The following is an 18,617-nucleotide window of genomic DNA, read 5'->3' on the forward strand; positions in this document are numbered from 1 at the left end:
AATTTTGCTCTTAATAATTGATTTTATTTCAGATTTACAATACGTTATTTCCATAATTCTACTTTGTTGTAAAATCACCCTTAGCTAAATGATCTGCCATTTCATTCCCTTCTATATTTTTATGGGCTGGAATCCACATAAACCTAATCTCTACTTGAGTTTGTGTCATTCTAAATATAACTTCATAAATTTCATATATCAACTCCACACGACTTTCAGATGAAATATTTAAAATAGACATTAGTGCTGATAATGAATCTGAACATAAAAGAACTTTTCCTATTTTATTTTGCTCTACCCACTGTAAGGCCATCAGTATTGCTAACATTTCCACTGTATATACAGCTAAATGGTCAGATGTTCTTTGTTTCATAAATATATCTAGATCAGGAATAGCATAAACAAATCCTGTTTAATTTGAAACTAAATCTTTTGAACCATCTGTATACACAATTATGAAGGATTTATACATATTCTTAATTCTGTCATTTACAAAACTTACCCAGTTATTATCTTTATTAACCTGTATTTCTTTGTAAACCTCTAGATCAACAGTCTCATATGGAAACAACCAAAAAGTGTAATTGAATAAGGCACCACAGCACAGTATCTCTTTCCCTGTATCCTCATTTCTCTAGCGGATTTATCTGCTGCCCATTCAAAACAATCTATTTTAGCTTTTCCACTCTCCCAGCAAAGTCTCAGGATTCTTACTGCTGGATTATTCTCCTCTTATGTCCCTGCAAATTCAGGATAATTTGCTTTTGTCTTAAATATAAAGAAATCTCTCCCATTTCAACCTGCACTGCCAAAGATGGAGATGTCTTCAAAACTACATAGCATATAATCTCAAAGCTTTATTTTGAATTACTTCTAATTTACTAATCATTGTTTTCACAGCCTGCCTGTAAACTACACACCCATAATCCAACACTGATCTAATCAAAGCAATATAAATCTTTTTTAAATTAATTTTATTTGCACCCCAATCTAATCCTGTTAAACACCTCATTATATTTATAACTTTTTTACATTTCCCTTCAATATACTTTACATGATCACTCCATAAAAGCTTGGAATCAAACATGATTCCTAAAAAACGAAATTTACTTCCTTTTTCTATTTTCCCTCCATACATTTTAAAATCAATTTCCTCAATTTTCTTCCTACTGAATACAACAGTCTTTGTTTTACTTACTGAGAATTTAACTCCCCAGTTATAACCCCAATTTTCAACAGATTTAATAGCATTCTGTATTTTCTCATACACTGTTCTTACATTTTTCCCTTTTCTTCACAAAGCTCCGTCATCAGCAAATAATAACTGCATGACATCCTGATCTACTTCTGTAAAAACATCATTAATCATGACTTCTTCTTCTTCTTCTTTCTTCTTGTTTTCTATTATGGGGGATCGCAAGCAACTTTAAGATGCATACCGCCACCTACTGTATATGAGTGTGTAGCAACACTACTTTACATCTATTAAATTCTATTTATTAATTTTGTATTCTGAAGATAAATAAATAATGCTTTCCTTAATCAGTAAATTTCCACTATGTTTCCTTCATTTCCCAATATTCCTTTAAGACTCCATTCTTGACCTGTCCTTCCAACCATTCTTCTCAGTCTCTCCTTTTCAGGTTCATATGTTTTACAATTCATCAATCATCTTTTTCTTCACATCTTTCACATTTATCATTATTTCTCCTCCCTATTAGACATAAAATGTCATTTAAATAGGTATGACCTACTCTTAATCTGATCATAATTATTTCTTCTCTTCAGTTTCTCTCATCTTCCCCACAGTCACATTTCCCTGTCTGATGTTTGTCAAAAATAATGTACAATTCAGTCCAGTGTGTCCAATTCTAAGTCGGGAAATAATTCTTTCTTCTCTCCTGTTCATCTCATTTCTGCAATTTTCCTTTGGATTTTATAAAACCATCTGTCCTTTCCTTTCTTCTACCCATAACTTTTGCCACCTCTCTTTCATTTTTGTTTACCCATTATTTCTTTTCTACTAAAACTAACATTAACATTTATTAACCAATACATGATTAGTGCTCTCTTTAGCAATCTGTCAGCCATTTCATTCCCCTTAACCCCATGATATCCTGGAACCCATGTAAAAATTACTGCAAGCCCCATCATATTGATTCTACCAAGTATTTGTTATATTTCACTTAATATCTTTGGTCCACTGTCTGACTGGTTATGTTGCAAACTGACTAATGAATAACTAGAATCTGAGCAAATGATTGATTTTAATGGTTTTACCTCTTCCAGCCACTGAACTGCTAAAAGTAAAGCAAACATTTCTCCTTTATAAACCGAAACTCCATATAACCACAGCATAGCAAATTTGATCTTTTCCTAGAGGTGATCATTTATATTTTTTAAGTGCCCTATTGACTTCTGTTATTGTAAACAACATATTAAATGAATCATTTGTATCTTCCATTTGCTGCAATAAATCCTTGTTCTCTAAAACTGTAGTTTCTCTGTCATTCACTGCTCTTATTTCTCCATCATTTAGTATTGGACATCCACTCACTGTTAATCTCATTAATATGGAGTGAAAATAGTCTCAAAATGCCTGTGCGTGTGCGAAATACAGGATTTGTAATCTGTGTAAGCATCTTTGTGTGTAACTTTGGATAGTTACACACATACAACATGATTTTGAAACGGTAAAAAGAACATTTGTTGATAATTCCAGGTAATTGTTAATATGTGGCCAAATGCATACACAAATATGAAGAAATTACAAATACAAAATGAAAGTACACACATACAACCAGACAAGGTCAAATGTCTACACATATTTTTTAACTACAACCTCACAAATATGATAATTACAAATTCAAACCTTTTCCTTTGCCTACAAGGTCTCTTTCCTTTCACCCATAATCTATTTACAATATTTACAATTGTCCAGGTTTACTTATGGTAATTCAGTTTTCAAAAATAATCACTGTTTTTAAAAAAAAATTACAAAATTGGCTTTCATTAGCATACTGGAAGAAAGGTTATTCTATTCACTGATGTGTTATAAACAACAGAAAAAATATGTTTTTATTTAACTCACATCCACAACCTAGAATTATTTCTGTTTCTACCACTTTTACATCAAATAGGTTCTTGAAAAGGTTTTTGTTTATCTCCGGATGTGTGTAATTACCAAGGTAATTAATTCATTTTCTATTCTTCCTTTTAATATTATATATCTTCCTTCTTTATCTTTTAATTTCTTTTTGTAATAAAATTTTATTGTGTTCAATATTAATATTGCAACACCTCTTCTCCACCCCTCTTTATATGAATTGATGCAAAAGATTCCTATAGCCATACGATTTTAATTTTTCACGTTCTATTTTGGATAAATGAGTCTCTTGTAAGAATATAATTTGTGCTTTTTCCTTTTTCAGTTTTGTCATCACCCTTTCTCTTTTACTCAATGTATTCAAACCATTCACATTCAGCGACATTATGTTCATATTAGTCATAACTATGATTTACTATTCCCTGAAAATATGCTCCCAAGCAACTCGAAACAGAACAGGATGAACTTTTACTAACCAGACATAAACCAAAAATCCGACAGACTTTCAAACATGGGGTATCCTTCTTCCCCAAGTCCCTGTTGGTGGGTGGAGAGGAGATCCTCACCTGTAATAGCAAAGCCCATTTTGTAGCATCTCTTTGCTAACGTGTTCATCCATTTTCTCTGCTGGAATTTTTTGTGTTTGCTAGCTTCGTGTTTGAAGATTTCTTCCATTACAGTCAGCTCTTTGGCTCTGTCTTGCTTTTTTATAGTTTTTCCGGCTTCTTCTCTTGCTTATCCCACTCCTGCCTTAGTTTTGTCTATCAAGTTCCTATTTCATTGTGGGGATTTTTTACCCGACTCTGGGGAACTGGCTGACTATGCTCCTATTCTCTCCGCCATTTAAAAAAAAAAAAAAAAACCCATAGAAAAAGGATTTTAAAAATCCTAACCCATAAACGTTTCTTCCATTTACATGCTTCATTTCTTGTAAGAGAGCGGTCTTCAACCTACAGCTCTGAAGCTCGAAGTAGACCCACAATAGCTCCTAAATCCTTTAATGAATCCACCTAGAAAACACAACAGATTTTTTTTTCTTTTTGCATTTCCTAAACCTGTGGTCATTATTCTCCCACAGGCTGTGGGAGAATAATGACCACATAATAACAACCACAATCAAAAGCATTTTTAAAAAAATACACACCACAGTCTTCAGAATATTACCCCTTAGAATGGCTGAGAAGCACAGAAAATACAACCAGAGGAAAAGACAAATTAAAATTATTTTTTTAACAATCACCCAAAATATTTGAAGCATTTTGTAGTGGCGATTGTTTGTCAAACCAAACATCCAATAAAAGTTCCTCAAGCCACTAAGAGGCACTGGGGTCCAGTTTCTGTACGCAGGCAAAAGGAGATGTAATGTCCAAACTTGTAGATTGTTCAGGAAGGTTTAATGTTCTTTTCAGCAACAATTACAGAGTTCAAACTTTCCTTTGTTCTCATTCTGTCAATCTTACTCTGCTCTCTTGCTCTGTTCTTTTGCACTGTTCTCTTGCTCTGATCTTTTGCACTGGTAAAAACCATAGGCCCCAAACCCAAATGCCTGCTGGTCCTTTACCAGGCCCCTATACTTATAGAAAAGTGGACTGACCCACATGACTTCCTGTCTAACTCAAAATGAATAAGAAAAAATAATAAAACAAAAAATTAAATAGAATCAACAATTATTAACCTGCAAATAAATACTGTAAATAATACAAAAAACATACACTTAAGAATTAGCTAACAAAATTCAAATGAATAAAGAAATCAAGAATAAATAGCTCCAACACTCCGGCCCCTAATTGTGAATATTCTCACAATTACTTTAAAAGGAAAAGGAGCTATTCCTTCAAACATGTCCTCAATTCCTCAGGGTGATGCTTCCAGTAGCAACAGAAGTTTGGTCACAGGTCTTTCCAACACACTGGTCTTGGTTTGCAGTTGCACTGAACGCACCAAGCCCTGTCCGTCCTGGTTTACACTCAAAACTTTGGCCATCATCCATGATCCTCTTGGAGCTGTAGAGTCTGCAATTAAGACAACATCTCCAGGAATGAGACATCTTTTAGTTCTTGTCCATTTTTGTCTTTCCTGCATCAAAGGTAAATATTCAGAAAGCCATCTTTTCCAGAACAGCTCTGCCATATATTGTACCTGTTTCCACCTTTTCCTGACATAAAGATCTTTTTTATTGAACAATCCTGGTGGCAAAACTGGTTTGTTTTTCATCAACAACAAGTGATTGGGTGTGAGTGCCTCAAGATCATTTGAGTCATCTGAAACTTTAGTAATGGGTCTGTCGTTTAATATGGATTCAACTTCACAAAAGACTGTTTGAAGCCCTTCATCATCCAAGACTTGTTCTTTAAGAACTGAGACTAAAATACTTCTTATGGAACGAATCAGACGCTCCCAAACTCCACCTTGGTGAGAGGCTGCTGGGATGTTAAAGTTCCATTTGATTCCGTCTTGCACAAAAGCATTTTGAATTTTAGCATGGTTCAGTTCAGCCAAACTCTCTTTCAACTCTCGATTTGCACCAACAAAATTTGTGGCATTATCAGACCTGATGGTTGAAACTGGGCCTCTTCTACAGATAAACCTGCGGATTGCATTTATACAGGAATCTGTATTGAGGGTGTAAGCAATTTCCAGATGTACTGCACGGCTGGTGAAACAAGTGAACAGAACTCCATACCTTTTCAGGAGACTTCGTCCTCTTTTAACACTTACAGGACCAAAGTAATCCACTCCAACATTTGTGAAGGGAGCGGTGGATGGCAGAACTCTTTCTTCTGGCAGATCTGCCATCTTTTGTTCAACAAACTTTCCTCTGTTACGTCTGCAAACAACACAATGAGAGATGATTTTTCTGGCAGCTGAATTAGCATTTATTATCCAGTATTTTTGTCTTAATCTTGACAGCATATGAGCTCTTCCTGCATGTCCCAACTGTTGATGAATATGGCGTAAAATCAGGTTAGATACATACATATCCTTTGTCAAAATTACAGGATGCTTTGCTTCAACAGGCATGGCTGTTTTATTCAACCTGCCACCCACTCTGAGGACCCCAGCATCCAATACTGGGTCAGGTTTGTATAGAGAACTTTTCATGGATACTGCTTTAAGCCCACTGTTGATTAAAGCAATTTCAGTTGTAAATTTCTGCTGTTGTGCAAACCGAACAATAGATAGTTCTGCCTTGGCCAAGTCTTCAGGAATCAGATATTCTTTCTTCAGAGTGGTCTTGAACCTTTCCATCTGCTTTTCCAATTCTTTCTTTTGATTTTCTGGATTATTGTTATTCAGGTCTGCAGCAGCAAACTCTTTCCTTTTCTGTTGCAACAACATCAAGATGTTCTTCAGCTTTAAAAACCAGGCAACAGAGGTTTTAAGCTTTGTCCAAGATGAAAAATAATGAATCAGATAGTTTGTAGCATTTTGTGATTCATTCACAATAACACTCACTGTTAGGTCCCTTTTGACCTCTGGATCATCTGCAGGAATTGCATGGTGATCCACATCCAGTTTAGGCCATTCCTCTTCTGATCTGTGGAGAAATTCAGGCCCATTTATCCACCTCCTGCATTTGAGGAACTCCTCAGCTGTCATGCCTCTGGATGCATCATCTGCAGGATTCTCCTTGGAGGAAACATATCTCCACTGATTCACGTCTGTTGCTTCTCGGATGACAGAGATTCTGTTTGCAACAAAGGTGTGAAATCTTCTGGTTTCACTGGAGATGTATTTTAGTACCGTTGTACTATCAGTCCAGAAAACAGGTTTTTCCAATTGTAGTTGCAGTTCCTTTTGCAGCAGTTTATTCACTCGGACAGCAAGAACAGCAGCTGTCAGTTCCAACCTGGGGATTGTAGTTTGCTTCAAAGGAGCAACTCTTGCTTTTCCTAGAATGAAAGCAACATGTGAGATGTTATTCTTTTCCAGTTTTAAATATGACACTGTTCCATAGCCATCTTGACTTGCGTCAGAGAAATGATGAAGTTGTGCTTTATCTGGTTTTCTGATGCAACTTGGTTTGATGCAACGGTCTACTTTAAAACTGGATATCAGCTGGAGATCCTCCAGCCAATCAAGCCACTTCCTAGAAAGAGAATGGGGAATAACTTCATCCCACTTCAAATTCTGTTGACAAAGATCTTGCAGTAATAGTTTAGCTGGCATACTGAAGGGAGCCAGCATTCCCAAAGGCTCATACAGTGAGCTAACTACAGACAAAATGCCCCTTCTGGTATGTGGGCGGTCCTGCACAGATGTTCTGAACTTGAACTCATCAGTTTCAATGCTCCACTGTAAACCCAATACTCTCTCGACTGGAAGTTGATCTTGGTCCAAATCCAGGCTTTTAATTTCTTTTGCTCTCCTTTCCTCTGGGATTGACATGAGCACTGTGCGACTGTTGCTTACCCACTTTGAAAGCATGAATCCTCCTTTAGAGCAGAGCTCTGTCAGCATCTTCACCATGTGCACTGCATCTTCTTCTGTGGGAACAGATTTTAGACAGTCATCCACATAAAAGTTATTTTTGATTGTATCAACCACTTCAGCTGGAAACTGTTGTATGTTATCATCAGCAGTTCTTTGCAGAGCATAATTTGCACAGCTTGGTGAAGACACTGCTCCAAATAAATGAACCAACATCCTGAACTCCTTTGCAGGTTTTGAAGTGTCACCATGTTTCCACCACAGGAAACGGAGAAAGTTGACATGTTTCTCAGAGACATACACTTGGTGAAACATGGCATCGATGTCAGCCATTAGTGCAACAGGCTCTTTTCTAAATCTGATGAGAACTCCAACCAGAGAGTTTGTGAGGTCAGGTCCCTGCAGAAGCTGACTGTTCAGTGATGCTCCTTTATAAGTTGATCCACAATCAAATACAACTCTTAACTTGCCTTTTGTGGGATGATGCACTCCATGATGAGGAATGTACCACAGTTGTCCATTACCTTTCTGTAGCTCATCTGCTAGTACAGCCTCAGCATATCCTTGTTGCAGCATGTTGTTCACACATGCAGTATATTCCTCCTTGTATTGAGAATCCTTTTCAAATCTCCTCCTGAGGCTCTGAAGGCGCTGCTCTGCAACACAGATGTTATTTGGCAAGCTGGGACTTTCACTCCTGAAAGGTAAGTCAATATGATAATGACTTCCAACAAGTTTTGTTGAGTTATTAACAATCTTCATAAAATGCAAATCCTCTCTGGACATTTCAGTTTTCTCCTCTGATGATCTTTCATTAAAGTCATGATTGTACTGATTGACCAGCATTTCTTTAAGATGTTCAACAGAGATCCTGTTGGCTGTTACAGCAGTGCAGATATTTTTATTTCTGCTGTTTCCAGTGCGCAGAGGACCATTTATGACCCAGCCAACTTTAGTTTTTACAGCATAAGGCCCACCATCCACACTGTTTATCACCTCCCAGGGCTCTAAAACATTTGAAGCATCAGTTCCTATCAATAGTTGCACATCTGCATTGATGTTATGAAGCTTAACAGGTTTAAGATGAGGCCACTGATCAATGTCCTTTTGCTGGGGAATATTCAGTGTAGAAACTGGCATAGTCCTTTGAGTCAAAACATCTGGCAATGCTATGAAATCATTTGTTTTCAATTCAGAGATTTCCAAACCAGACAAAACTTGTACATTAACAATCTTATTTTGATTCATTGTTCTCAGCAGAATATTTGTCCTTTTGCCCTTTAAGTTCAGACTTTTTGCCAGAGTTTCTGTACAAAACGTACCTGAACTTCCTGGATCAAGAAATGCATAAGTTTGTACAACTTTGTTGCTCTTTTGACTTTTAACTTTAACTGCAACAATAGAAAAAACAGCATCATCATTATGACCGGCCCCAATATGCCCACATGTCTGAGTGGTTGCAGTTGAAAAGTTGACATGAGACCTTGTTGTCTGTTGGGTTTGTTCTGAAGAGGCTCCTGGCTCCTTTTGCTCTATGTGAAGAACCCCTGGATGCTTTTGGTGACACACGTTGCAATCCAAACGACTCCTGCAGTCTTTGCTTGTGTGACCAACTTTCAAACAACCGAAACAAATCCCCTTTTGTTTAATGAAGGTCAACTTGTCCCGATGCATTTTAGCTTTAAACTGCATACAGTTTTCCAATAGATGATTTCTTTGTAAACAAAACAAGCAGCTGTGAAGAACAGTAGACTTGGTCTTGTTTTCAGTCGATTGAGTTCTGGCTTCTGGAATTGTGCTGACATTAGTGGCAAAACTGCTTCCTCTTTTCCTTTGCTTGTTGGAACTTGAAACTTTAGAGTTGCTCACAGTTGGTGGGTCTTGGATGTTGCCAAACACTGGATCTGATGCTACTTTTACTTCTTTTACTATGAAAGCAACCAGATCAGTGAACAACGCTCGGTGGCCATTTTGTTCCTGCAGCTCATATGCAGTAACTCTCCATTTTTCCCTCAGTTTGTATGGGAGTTTCATGACGATCGTTCTCATATTTAAAGGTAAATCCAACTCTTTCATGTAAACAATTTGTTGTGTTAAATTTGAACAACCTTGAAGGAAAAGAGAGAATGATTGAAGACTTTTCACATCATCACCTTTTATTGGTGTCCAACTCATAATCTTCTCCATATATGCAGAAGCAATTTTATTTTCATTTCCAAAATGTTCTTCAAGAAGATATTTGGCTTTAGAATAACCTTGATCAGGAGGTAAGTGCTGACAGCTATGCACCAGATCTTTAGGCTGCCCCCTAGTGAACTGCTCCAAGAAGTGCAAACAGTCACTCGAGTTGTCAGTTTTAGCTTCCACTCCGTTCTCAAAAGCATTCATAAATGATCTGTACTGCAGGGGGTCCCCATCAAACACAGGGATGTTTCTGGATGGGAGAACAGACGATAAGTTTTGTTTTACAAGTAAGGCAGTGATGTCATTTTGTCTTTGCATGATGTTCACCATGTCATTCTGACAGTCCTCGGTCAAAGACGGAAATTGAAATTGCGTTTGCTGTGTTGCTCGAGTTGAAGAATCAACATTTACTCTCATCTGGTCATTTTGAAATTGTTTCTGCCTCTGTTTAGGTCTAACAACAGGAGAGACAGATGAAGAATTTGCCCTTTCATTCGGAACAAACTCATTAGCACGAGAATTTAACAAGAGCGTGTCCTTTACTTTGGCTCTTTCAAAATAAGAGTTCATGCCATCGGATTGTTTAGAACCAGCAACTGAATTCATGTTTAAAACATTAAGTTTTGCATTAGTTGCTGCCAACTCTGTTTCCAAATCTAATTTTTCTTTTTCTCTTCTCAGTTTTTCCTTTTCTTTTCTCAGTTCTTCCTCTTGAGTTTCGATCAGATGTCTTTTGTCCAATGCGGCAAATCTCTCCATGAGCGCTGCCTTTTCAGCCGCGGCTTTAATGCGTGCAGAGGAGGTAGATGAAGTCCGAGACTGCTGTGAAGATGTTTTTGAACGTGGCTTTACACTTGAAACATTAGAGACACTGTCTTCAGGGTTTATTTCATCCTGATCAGCAGCAACCTGATCATCATCAACATTATTTTTCTGTTCAGTATATGGATATCCTGCTTCATGCAACCAAACCTTTACATTGTCCATAAAATCAGAGAATGCCGTCACCTTGGACTGAAAATACGCAGTTTGTCTTTTCACTTCTTCTTCTGGTAATGGCAAGTTTAAAAAGGATTCATGTAAATCGGTTGCATCTTGATAGCATTTAATAAATTTGACAAAGTCAGAAGACACCTTTTTAACATTTTCTTGTGACGTCATTGATGCGGAGATTTTCTCCATAAATTTTGAAGCTTGCTTACACTTTAAACTTCGGCTTTCTTGACATGTTTTAATATAAAACTCCAAACCCTTTTGTGTGAATTTGATGTTTCTTTTCTCTTGCGACATCTGAGTGTCATCCACTTTGCTCTTTACATCAGACATTTTTAGCGATCCTTTTAATTATTTCAAACATTCAACAGCAGCATAATCCACAAGGAATCCACAGGATAAATCACAAACGTGTCTCTTTGTTTAAAGAGGTTGATTCGTGTGAACAAACATTTCCATGATGGGCGTCGGCACACGTCTTGATCCAATTAAGCGTCAACTTGTCACATGAAACTCATCTCATCAGTCTTTGCAGTGAAATAATGTCTTTAAACTCCAGTAGTTTCACCGTTTTCCTTTACGGCTTAAACAATATTTCCACGTACCAGTTTGATGAATGAGTGACGTGTCAATCCAGGCCTGACGCAGCAAGTCGCTTGATTTCAACAAAGATGATCCAGAACCTTTTGTTTGATGGTAATCCTTGAGATCCATAAATCCAACATGTCCTTGATCCAGGGGAAGGTTTTTACTTGTTGTAGTGGCGATTGTTTGTCAAACCAAACATCCAATAAAAGTTCCTCAAGCCACTAAGAGGCACTGGGGTCCAGTTTCTGTACGCAGGCAAAAGGAGATGTAATGTCCAAACTTGTAGATTGTTCAGGAAGGTTTAATGTTCTTTTCAGCAACAATTACAGAGTTCAAACTTTCCTTTGTTCTCATTCTGTCAATCTTACTCTGCTCTCTTGCTCTGTTCTTTTGCACTGTTCTCTTGCTCTGATCTTTTGCACTGGTAAAAACCATAGGCCCCAAACCCAAATGCCTGCTGGTCCTTTACCAGGCCCCTATACTTATAGAAAAGTGGACTGACCCACATGACTTCCTGTCTAACTCAAAATGAATAAGAAAAAATAATAAAACAAAAAATTAAATAGAATCAACAATTATTAACCTGCAAATAAATACTGTAAATAATACAAAAAACATACACTTAAGAATTAGCTAACAAAATTCAAATGAATAAAGAAATCAAGAATAAATAGCTCCAACACATTTGATTAACCATTGTTAATCTTTGTTGCATTTCTTTAAAACAACAGAAAGTGTTGGATAATGACTCATCTACTTTGAGTATTGGTTTGTTGACTGAGTCAATGTATGGGGAACTACCAGGCAGAACCTTTGAGTAAAACTGGTTTCTAGATCAGTTCCCCACATTTCCTCTTGCAGACCAGTTCTGCATTCGTAAAGCAGAGATCAAAAACGCATTTCAATTGAGATTTTGTTTGTTTCACTTTCCTCCTTCTCTTGTGCATTGAAAAATTCAGTTTTGAGTCATTTAGGACGGCTAGAATTATTCCACTTCTTTTGTACTTGGATACATGCTAAAATGAATAACATGCATACATAAGAGTATATCCTCAGCCAGTATTGGATCATCTGGACTGTTGTAATTCTTAGTGGGTTCCCCCAGTTCTGACACTGTCATGTTCTGTGTTTTTCTGTGTTTATTTCTAGTTTTCTGTGTGTCTGAGTCTCCGTGTTGTCCTGTCCCCCCTTGATTAGTCCCCAGGTGTGTCTCGTTCCCTGATTACCCTCTGTGTATTTAGTGTCAGCTGTGTGTCTGTGTCTTCGTCGGGTCCTACGTCTTCTATTGTCGAGTCACGTCTTGTCGCCCAGTCCGTCTTTCCGTGAGTGTTCCGGTTGCTACTAGTGACGAGCCCAGGCTTTCGGTCGGCCGTGCTGCCCGGCTCCTAGGATTGTGTTTTTGCTTTATTTCTTTCATTAAATATAATTTTTTCACCATACCCTGGGTTCCCGTTTGCTGCCTCACCACCTCACCACCACGCCTTATGACAGACACAGAGCATTTTAGTAGGAAAGACTGATGAAAAAAGGAAACAACAATGTGTAAAAAGCAACTTTGCTGTTGAGTATGACTGCCCAGCAAGAAACATTTATTGAACTTAAGTTTTACCTTTGTACATCTCAGTTTGTGATTAGTTTGGCAAAAGTGCTTGATGACAAAATCACCAAATACAAGTAGATACAGTAAGAAAAACTGAGTTGCTTAAGATTTTTTTTTGTGCACTGTTGATCAAAATATGATCTTGTATTAAGAGCAGTGGAAGACAGGTGAGGTCTTTTCTTCATTGATAAATGATTAATCCGTTCAAACTGGCTTAATCTTTATGGCTTCCATCCAGTTTCTTGAACAAGACCTAACTTCTGTCAGTCTGCATTGAGCCTCTCCTGCTGCCTGTTCCCTGAGTCCCATGTAAGTCCACCTTAGATCTGCAAACAAAACATTATAATCATACTCTCAGTATTCTGTCCTGGCAACTTTTAAGTTGTTTTGTTCAAAAACATTCAACTATACGAGCCTAACTCCAACACCCCCCTTCTGAATAACCTTGCAGAATAAAGCAAAGTTACTCCCACAGGTCTCTTGTAGCTATGTCTACAGAGGCTTTGTAGCCCTTAAAATGGGTTTTCATGGTGCACTTGGTGATGAAGAGTCAGAGATGTGATTGCAAATATACTTCTGAATGTAAGCATTTTTTCTAAGTATACTTGTATTGATAGAAAAAAAAGATATCTCAAGTCCAAAAATTCTGCTGTAGTACCAACCAATATATTGTCTTTATTGATCCATTTTGTTTGGTTTCATTTCTCAAACATCATGATGATGTTTCAGAAATCCTTTACAGAATCAAAGCAACACTCCAGGTGTGTTTTTGATTAGGCAATATCACTTTAACCTGATGTAAACTCAAAAAGTTGACTTTACGTGATACCCCCTTTGAAATGCAAGCTGTTGCATTCATTCTACGTTTTAGTTTTGATAACGAGGTGATTGTGTGCCAGTGAAAAAAAAATGTTCCTTAGGAAGGTAAAACTGAAAATTATTGAGAACCTTACATTACAGCTGGAATCATTTTTTTGAACCATGCATACATGTCATAAACAGAAACAGAACTATTAATTAAATTAGCTTCTTCAGGATGGGGAATCTACAGTTGTATGTTGCTAATGCTTGTGCTAGAACATATAATGACAGAAACACATGAGAACGGACCGTACTACATAGGAAATCAATACACAACTCAAGGAAGATTTGAACAAGTGGGGGATTTAAGTCTTTTAGCTAGCATGTTTTGCTCTTACCTGTTATGAGTCATGTGACTCTTGACAAGGTGCCCGGCAGCCAGAGCACTCAGCAGTGAGAGCTCTCCAGCCAGCACTGTGGCACATACAATCCTGGCCAGCTGGCAGGCATGCTCCCCTGGGTACTGCTGACTGGCGCCCTGAACTCCCAGCATCTGAACAAATACACGCACACGTTATTTTTCTTTATCTTTGCAGAAACTTTCTATCAATTTCCATTCATTTCTGTTGGCTAACCCCGACTAAACGGAACCATTACCAGTATATACTTAACCCTAAACTTTACACAAACTCAATTCAATGCAGCAATCTAAAGAGAGGAATCAGAAAGGCTAAAAGAGATTACAAGAGGAGGGTGGAGGAGCACCCAGACAGTCATGCACATGCAGAGGGGGGAAGGGAGGGAGACGAAGGGGCTTGAGCCCCAGCCCCTTTTATCCTTGATGCCCCTAGTGCCCTTTTTGACTTTTTTTTTTCCATTTTTAAATTTTTTTTTTATCTGTATGTGAGAAGGCCTGCTTGTGTCCCTCAGCAATAATATTTAGCCAAGTATAATAATTTATCAAAATAAACTAGTCTGGCTGCTCTCAGTCTAATAATGACTCTCAGTTTCTCTGCCTCCATGTTGCTCAGACACCGGGTCCATTTTGAGGAGGAGGATTATTTAATGAGTTTGCAGCACACAGAGAAAACCTTAAGAGACTCTGAGATCAAGTTGTGTTGATCTGTTTATTGTAGTTTAAATAGAGGAGTAGCAGCTGACTGTTGAAGGAAAGACATTAAAGTGTAGATCAGATGTCCGTTTGACAGAAACAAGCGCAGTGCGCTGGACAATGATTGTGCATAAATGCTCCACCTTTCGCTACATTTAATCACACACCAGATGACAAACGATAAATATACAATATATAGTTACTCTGCTTACGCTAATGGTGGTCTAAAAATGAAACCAGTAAAAGTTTCCCAGAAAACTTTCCCTCCTCACCCTCGTCTTGATAAGCACAGGCCCCTGGTTTTGTATCCAGACTGTGATGATGCACAGCTGACCACTTGGTGTGCAGACAGTTTCAACTTTACGCACAGAGAACATAGTAGAGCTCACTATCGATCATTATAAAAACAATATCTGTCAGAGTATCATCTCTGATCTGGATGCTTTAATGCTCCAGAGGCTTTGGAGCGCTTAACGCAGCTCATCCTCTTCTCCAGGGTTTTTCTCCCACTGAGGAGAGTGAGTGTGAAATTGGGCCTTTAGCCTTTGAGTTCCACCACAGCACAGAACAAAGGAAACATCCAACAGAGCTTTTATGAGTACAAGTATAATGGAGGCTGGAATTGCACCTGATATAAATCTAATGTTATATATATAATTAGTCCTGGAAATTAATCCTGGAAATGTTCTTCAGGTGATAGAAGACCGACTTTGTAACTGTCTTTATGTGTCTCTGAAGGTTCAGGTCAGAGTCCATCACTACTTCCAGGTTTTGGGCTGATCGCTGGTTTTTAGTTGTAATAACTGAAGCTGTGCACTGACTCTAGATCTATAACTCTAGATCTATAACTCTAGATCGTTCCTCTTTAGGTCCAAAAATAATAACTTCAGTTTTTTTCTGTTCAGCTGGAGAAAGTTTTGTCTCATCCACTCATTTATCTGTTCTAAGCATTTGTTCAGTGATTAGATGGGGTCAAAGGTCACCTGGTAACATCGTAATGTAGAGCTGTGTGTCATCTGCATAGTTATGGTAGCTGATATAATTTCTTGTTATAACCTGAGCCAGTGGGAGCATATAAATATTGAAAAAGAGGGGTCCCAGGATTGAACCTTAAGGTACCCCACATGTGACCTTTGACCTCTTTGATGAGAAGTTTCCAATTGAAACAAAGAAGTTGAACCACTTCTTCACTCATTTCGAGTAGGAGCCTCCAGTGGCAGCTGTTATCCAGCAGTGCAGATAAGCGCCTTTATCCTCGAGGTGAAGGAATATGATGTGAGACGCTCGCTACAGTCTGTCAACCCCAGAAAGGCAGCAGTATCTGATGGTGTTCCTGGATGTGTGCTGAGGAACTGTGCAGAACAACTGGATAGGGTATTTACTAAGACCTTACATCTGTCCCTGTAACAGGCTAGAGTCCCATCCTGCCTGAAATCCTCCACCATCGTTCCCATTCCCTCTTGATTGTGTCAAGATTTTACACTGAATTACAAGCCCTAAGGAAAGATAATATGGAGAATTTAAGATCAACCTGGAACATAACTCTGAAAAGCACAATTGATTCAGAAGCATGGGAAGACATTTTGACTCTACCTTCCGGAATCTCAGTATGTAACCAATATAAAGAAATGCAATATAATATTTTACACAATGTATACATATCTGCATATATATATATATATATATATATATATATATATATATATATATATAGCAAGTACACACCATGAAGTTCTTCAGATTGTCTCAAATGTAAAGTAACCACAGGGACTAGAATTCACTGCTTATGAGAGTGTAAAATTAGAGGCATTCTGGCGAGGAGTACGTCAAGAAATTAGCTCTGCTATAGGACAGACATTTCTCCCTAGTCCAGTCCTGTGGATCCTTGGGCTCATACCGAGTCACCTGGATTCTCACAAAGAATTCCTATTGATGAAAAAGTCAATAATGCTTAAATGGGTTGGTTGTGATGCCCCTTCAATCCAGCTATGGAAAAACTTAATTTCTGAAATTATTAGAAAGATTGAGATACTGTCTGAATGGGACATTCTATGCTTTTAAAGAAGATGGGAATGTGAGCTTGAATATTTCGAAATTAAAAGACCAGTAATGTGAACCCGAATGATGTATATAAGTTTATATATAAATGGTTACTTTTCTCAAGTAATTGCTGTAATTTATGTACATGCATTCTCTCTATTGCTTTCTGTATCTGTGCTGTATAAGTTTTGTCCTGTTATTGTTCTTTCCTTTTCTCCCCCCCTTTCTGTATAAATTTCAAAATACCTAATAAACATAATATTAAAAATCAAACTCCCCCATATGATAAGAAACAGTGTGTTTATGGAGCTACAGAAATCCTGTTAAAATTAGGCTGGTGTTTAACCGGCTCGGCTGACAGCTGGACAGCTGTAAATACAGTAATCTGTAATTACTGTACCATATTTTAATAAACTGATCCAGTTCAGTGCAATAGTCAGACCTTAAAAAACCAGCTGTACTTGGTTAAACTGTACAGAGGAGACAATAATATTCAGGCATATTGTTTGCCAACTCAGCTTTACTATGAGTTAGTGAAACAGGTTTACAGGTGTGTGTATGTATAAATACCTTGAGGCAGGCTTGTTGAGGGGGCAGGTTGGTGCCTCCTCCCACAGTGCCCACCTCTATAGAGGGCATAGTGCAGCTGATGTACAGGTCCTTCCCTGTTGGTCCTGATGGCTCCATGAGAGTAATGCAGTTACTGCTGCTCACTGTCTGGGCCGGATCCTGGTAAACACACATGGAGAGACATATTTAATGCTAAAGTGTAATAAAATAAAGGAATAAACATGATTAAAAAGAACCTCCTTACCTGCCCACAGGCTATGTAGATGGCAGCCACCAAATTGGCAGCGTGTGCATTAAATCCACCAATGCTACCTGCCATGGCTGAGCCAACCAGATTCTTACTGATGTTAACTTCTATCAGTGCCTCAGTTGTAGTCTTCAAAACCTGAGGAATGGGAAAAACAGGGAAATCAATTGTGAGACAACCTTCATTGTGTTTCTGTGTGCTGGAGATCACAATTCATGCTGAGCACTATTAATGGTGAAATGTTTCTCCCTTCTGGCACCATATATTTTCTCTGGATGTGGAATTCGTCCAAAAATGTATAATAAAAGGCAATCTGGAGAGCTTTCTTAAATATGTTTTATTATACCATGGTCAACTAAATTTGAGTGTATTGTATTATACACCTGGGGTTCCCCCGGAGGAACTGCCAACAGCGCTGCCTGCTTTGTCCAGATGACAGTGGGTTTGTTGAAGCAGGTATATGATGGCATCATCAACTCCAACTATACGGCAATAAGCAAACTGCAGAGGGTCTTGATATGAGCTTGTCGTCTTACTCAGATGGGCCTACAGGAATCTCTCCAGGACCTTCATGTTGTGGGTTGTCAGGGCAACAGGCCTACAGTCGTTGATAAATGATGGGTGAGTTTTCTTTGGTACCGGAACCAGGCAGGATGTCTTCCCCAACAGGTTGAAGAGATGCTGCAGAATACTATACAGGGTGGGATGTCTGTCTGGGGTCAGGAGAGGAGAATGATGAGTTTGTTCTTGAGCTGAACCTGTTGAACAGAGCTCATTTTCTCTGTCCCTATTTCCATCTGTCTGATCCTCCATCTGTCTGATCCTCCTGTAATCTTCTTCATCCCTGACCACACATCTCTGATATTGTTCTTCTGCAGTTTATTCTCCAGTGTCTTCCTGTACTCCTTGTTGTCTCTGATCTTGACTTTGAGCTGTTTCTGTATAC

At 38.2% G+C, this 18,617-nt stretch overlaps 2 protein-coding genes across 4 annotated transcripts in view; both read right to left on the minus strand.

Annotated features, from left to right (window-relative positions):
* Positions 1–663: 663 nt before the first annotated feature.
* LOC122828242 lies at positions 664–11,047 on the minus strand. Of its 3 annotated transcripts, none has more exons than XM_044111644.1 (2): positions 6,563–11,047; positions 664–6,460 (listed from the first exon to the last, which is right to left on the minus strand). In XM_044111644.1, exons 1-2 carry the CDS (start codon positions 11,045–11,047, stop codon positions 4,961–4,963), a joined length of 5,985 nt encoding a protein of 1,994 aa, XP_043967579.1. In that variant the 3' UTR covers positions 664–4,960. The 3 variants fall into 3 exon arrangements, with proteins under 3 accessions (XP_043967579.1, XP_043967580.1, XP_043967577.1); XM_044111645.1 differs by having other exon boundaries at positions 664–5,118; positions 5,790–11,047; XM_044111642.1 differs by having other exon boundaries at positions 664–5,693; positions 5,790–11,047.
* A 1,798-nt stretch (positions 11,048–12,845) lies between these two features.
* Positions 12,846–18,617, minus strand: part of LOC122828243 (3-hydroxy-3-methylglutaryl-coenzyme A reductase-like) — a 33,442-nt gene continuing 27,670 nt past the window's right edge. The window contains exons 17-20 of the mRNA XM_044111646.1: positions 17,669–17,809; positions 17,425–17,583; positions 14,102–14,256; positions 12,846–13,228 (exon numbers count right to left, since the gene is read on the minus strand). Coding sequence (XP_043967581.1) covers positions 13,156–13,228; positions 14,102–14,256; positions 17,425–17,583; positions 17,669–17,809 — 528 coding nt within the window. The 3' untranslated portion in view covers positions 12,846–13,155. The remainder of the gene's footprint in view (positions 13,229–14,101; positions 14,257–17,424; positions 17,584–17,668; positions 17,810–18,617) is intronic.

The sequence above is a fragment of the Gambusia affinis genome, linkage group LG03, assembly GCF_019740435.1.
Source record: "Gambusia affinis linkage group LG03, SWU_Gaff_1.0, whole genome shotgun sequence".
Classification (NCBI taxonomy): domain Eukaryota; kingdom Metazoa; phylum Chordata; class Actinopteri; order Cyprinodontiformes; family Poeciliidae; genus Gambusia; species Gambusia affinis.

Coding starts and splice junctions, on each gene's coding strand:
- LOC122828242 (XM_044111642.1), bottom strand. CDS start 11,047: ATGTCTGATGTAAAGAGCAAAGTGGATGACACTCAGATGTCGCAAGAG. Junction 5,694..5,789: donor GGACGAAGTCTCCTGAAAAG/GTATGGAGTTCT, acceptor TGCAATCCGCAG/GTTTATCTGTAGAAGAGGCC.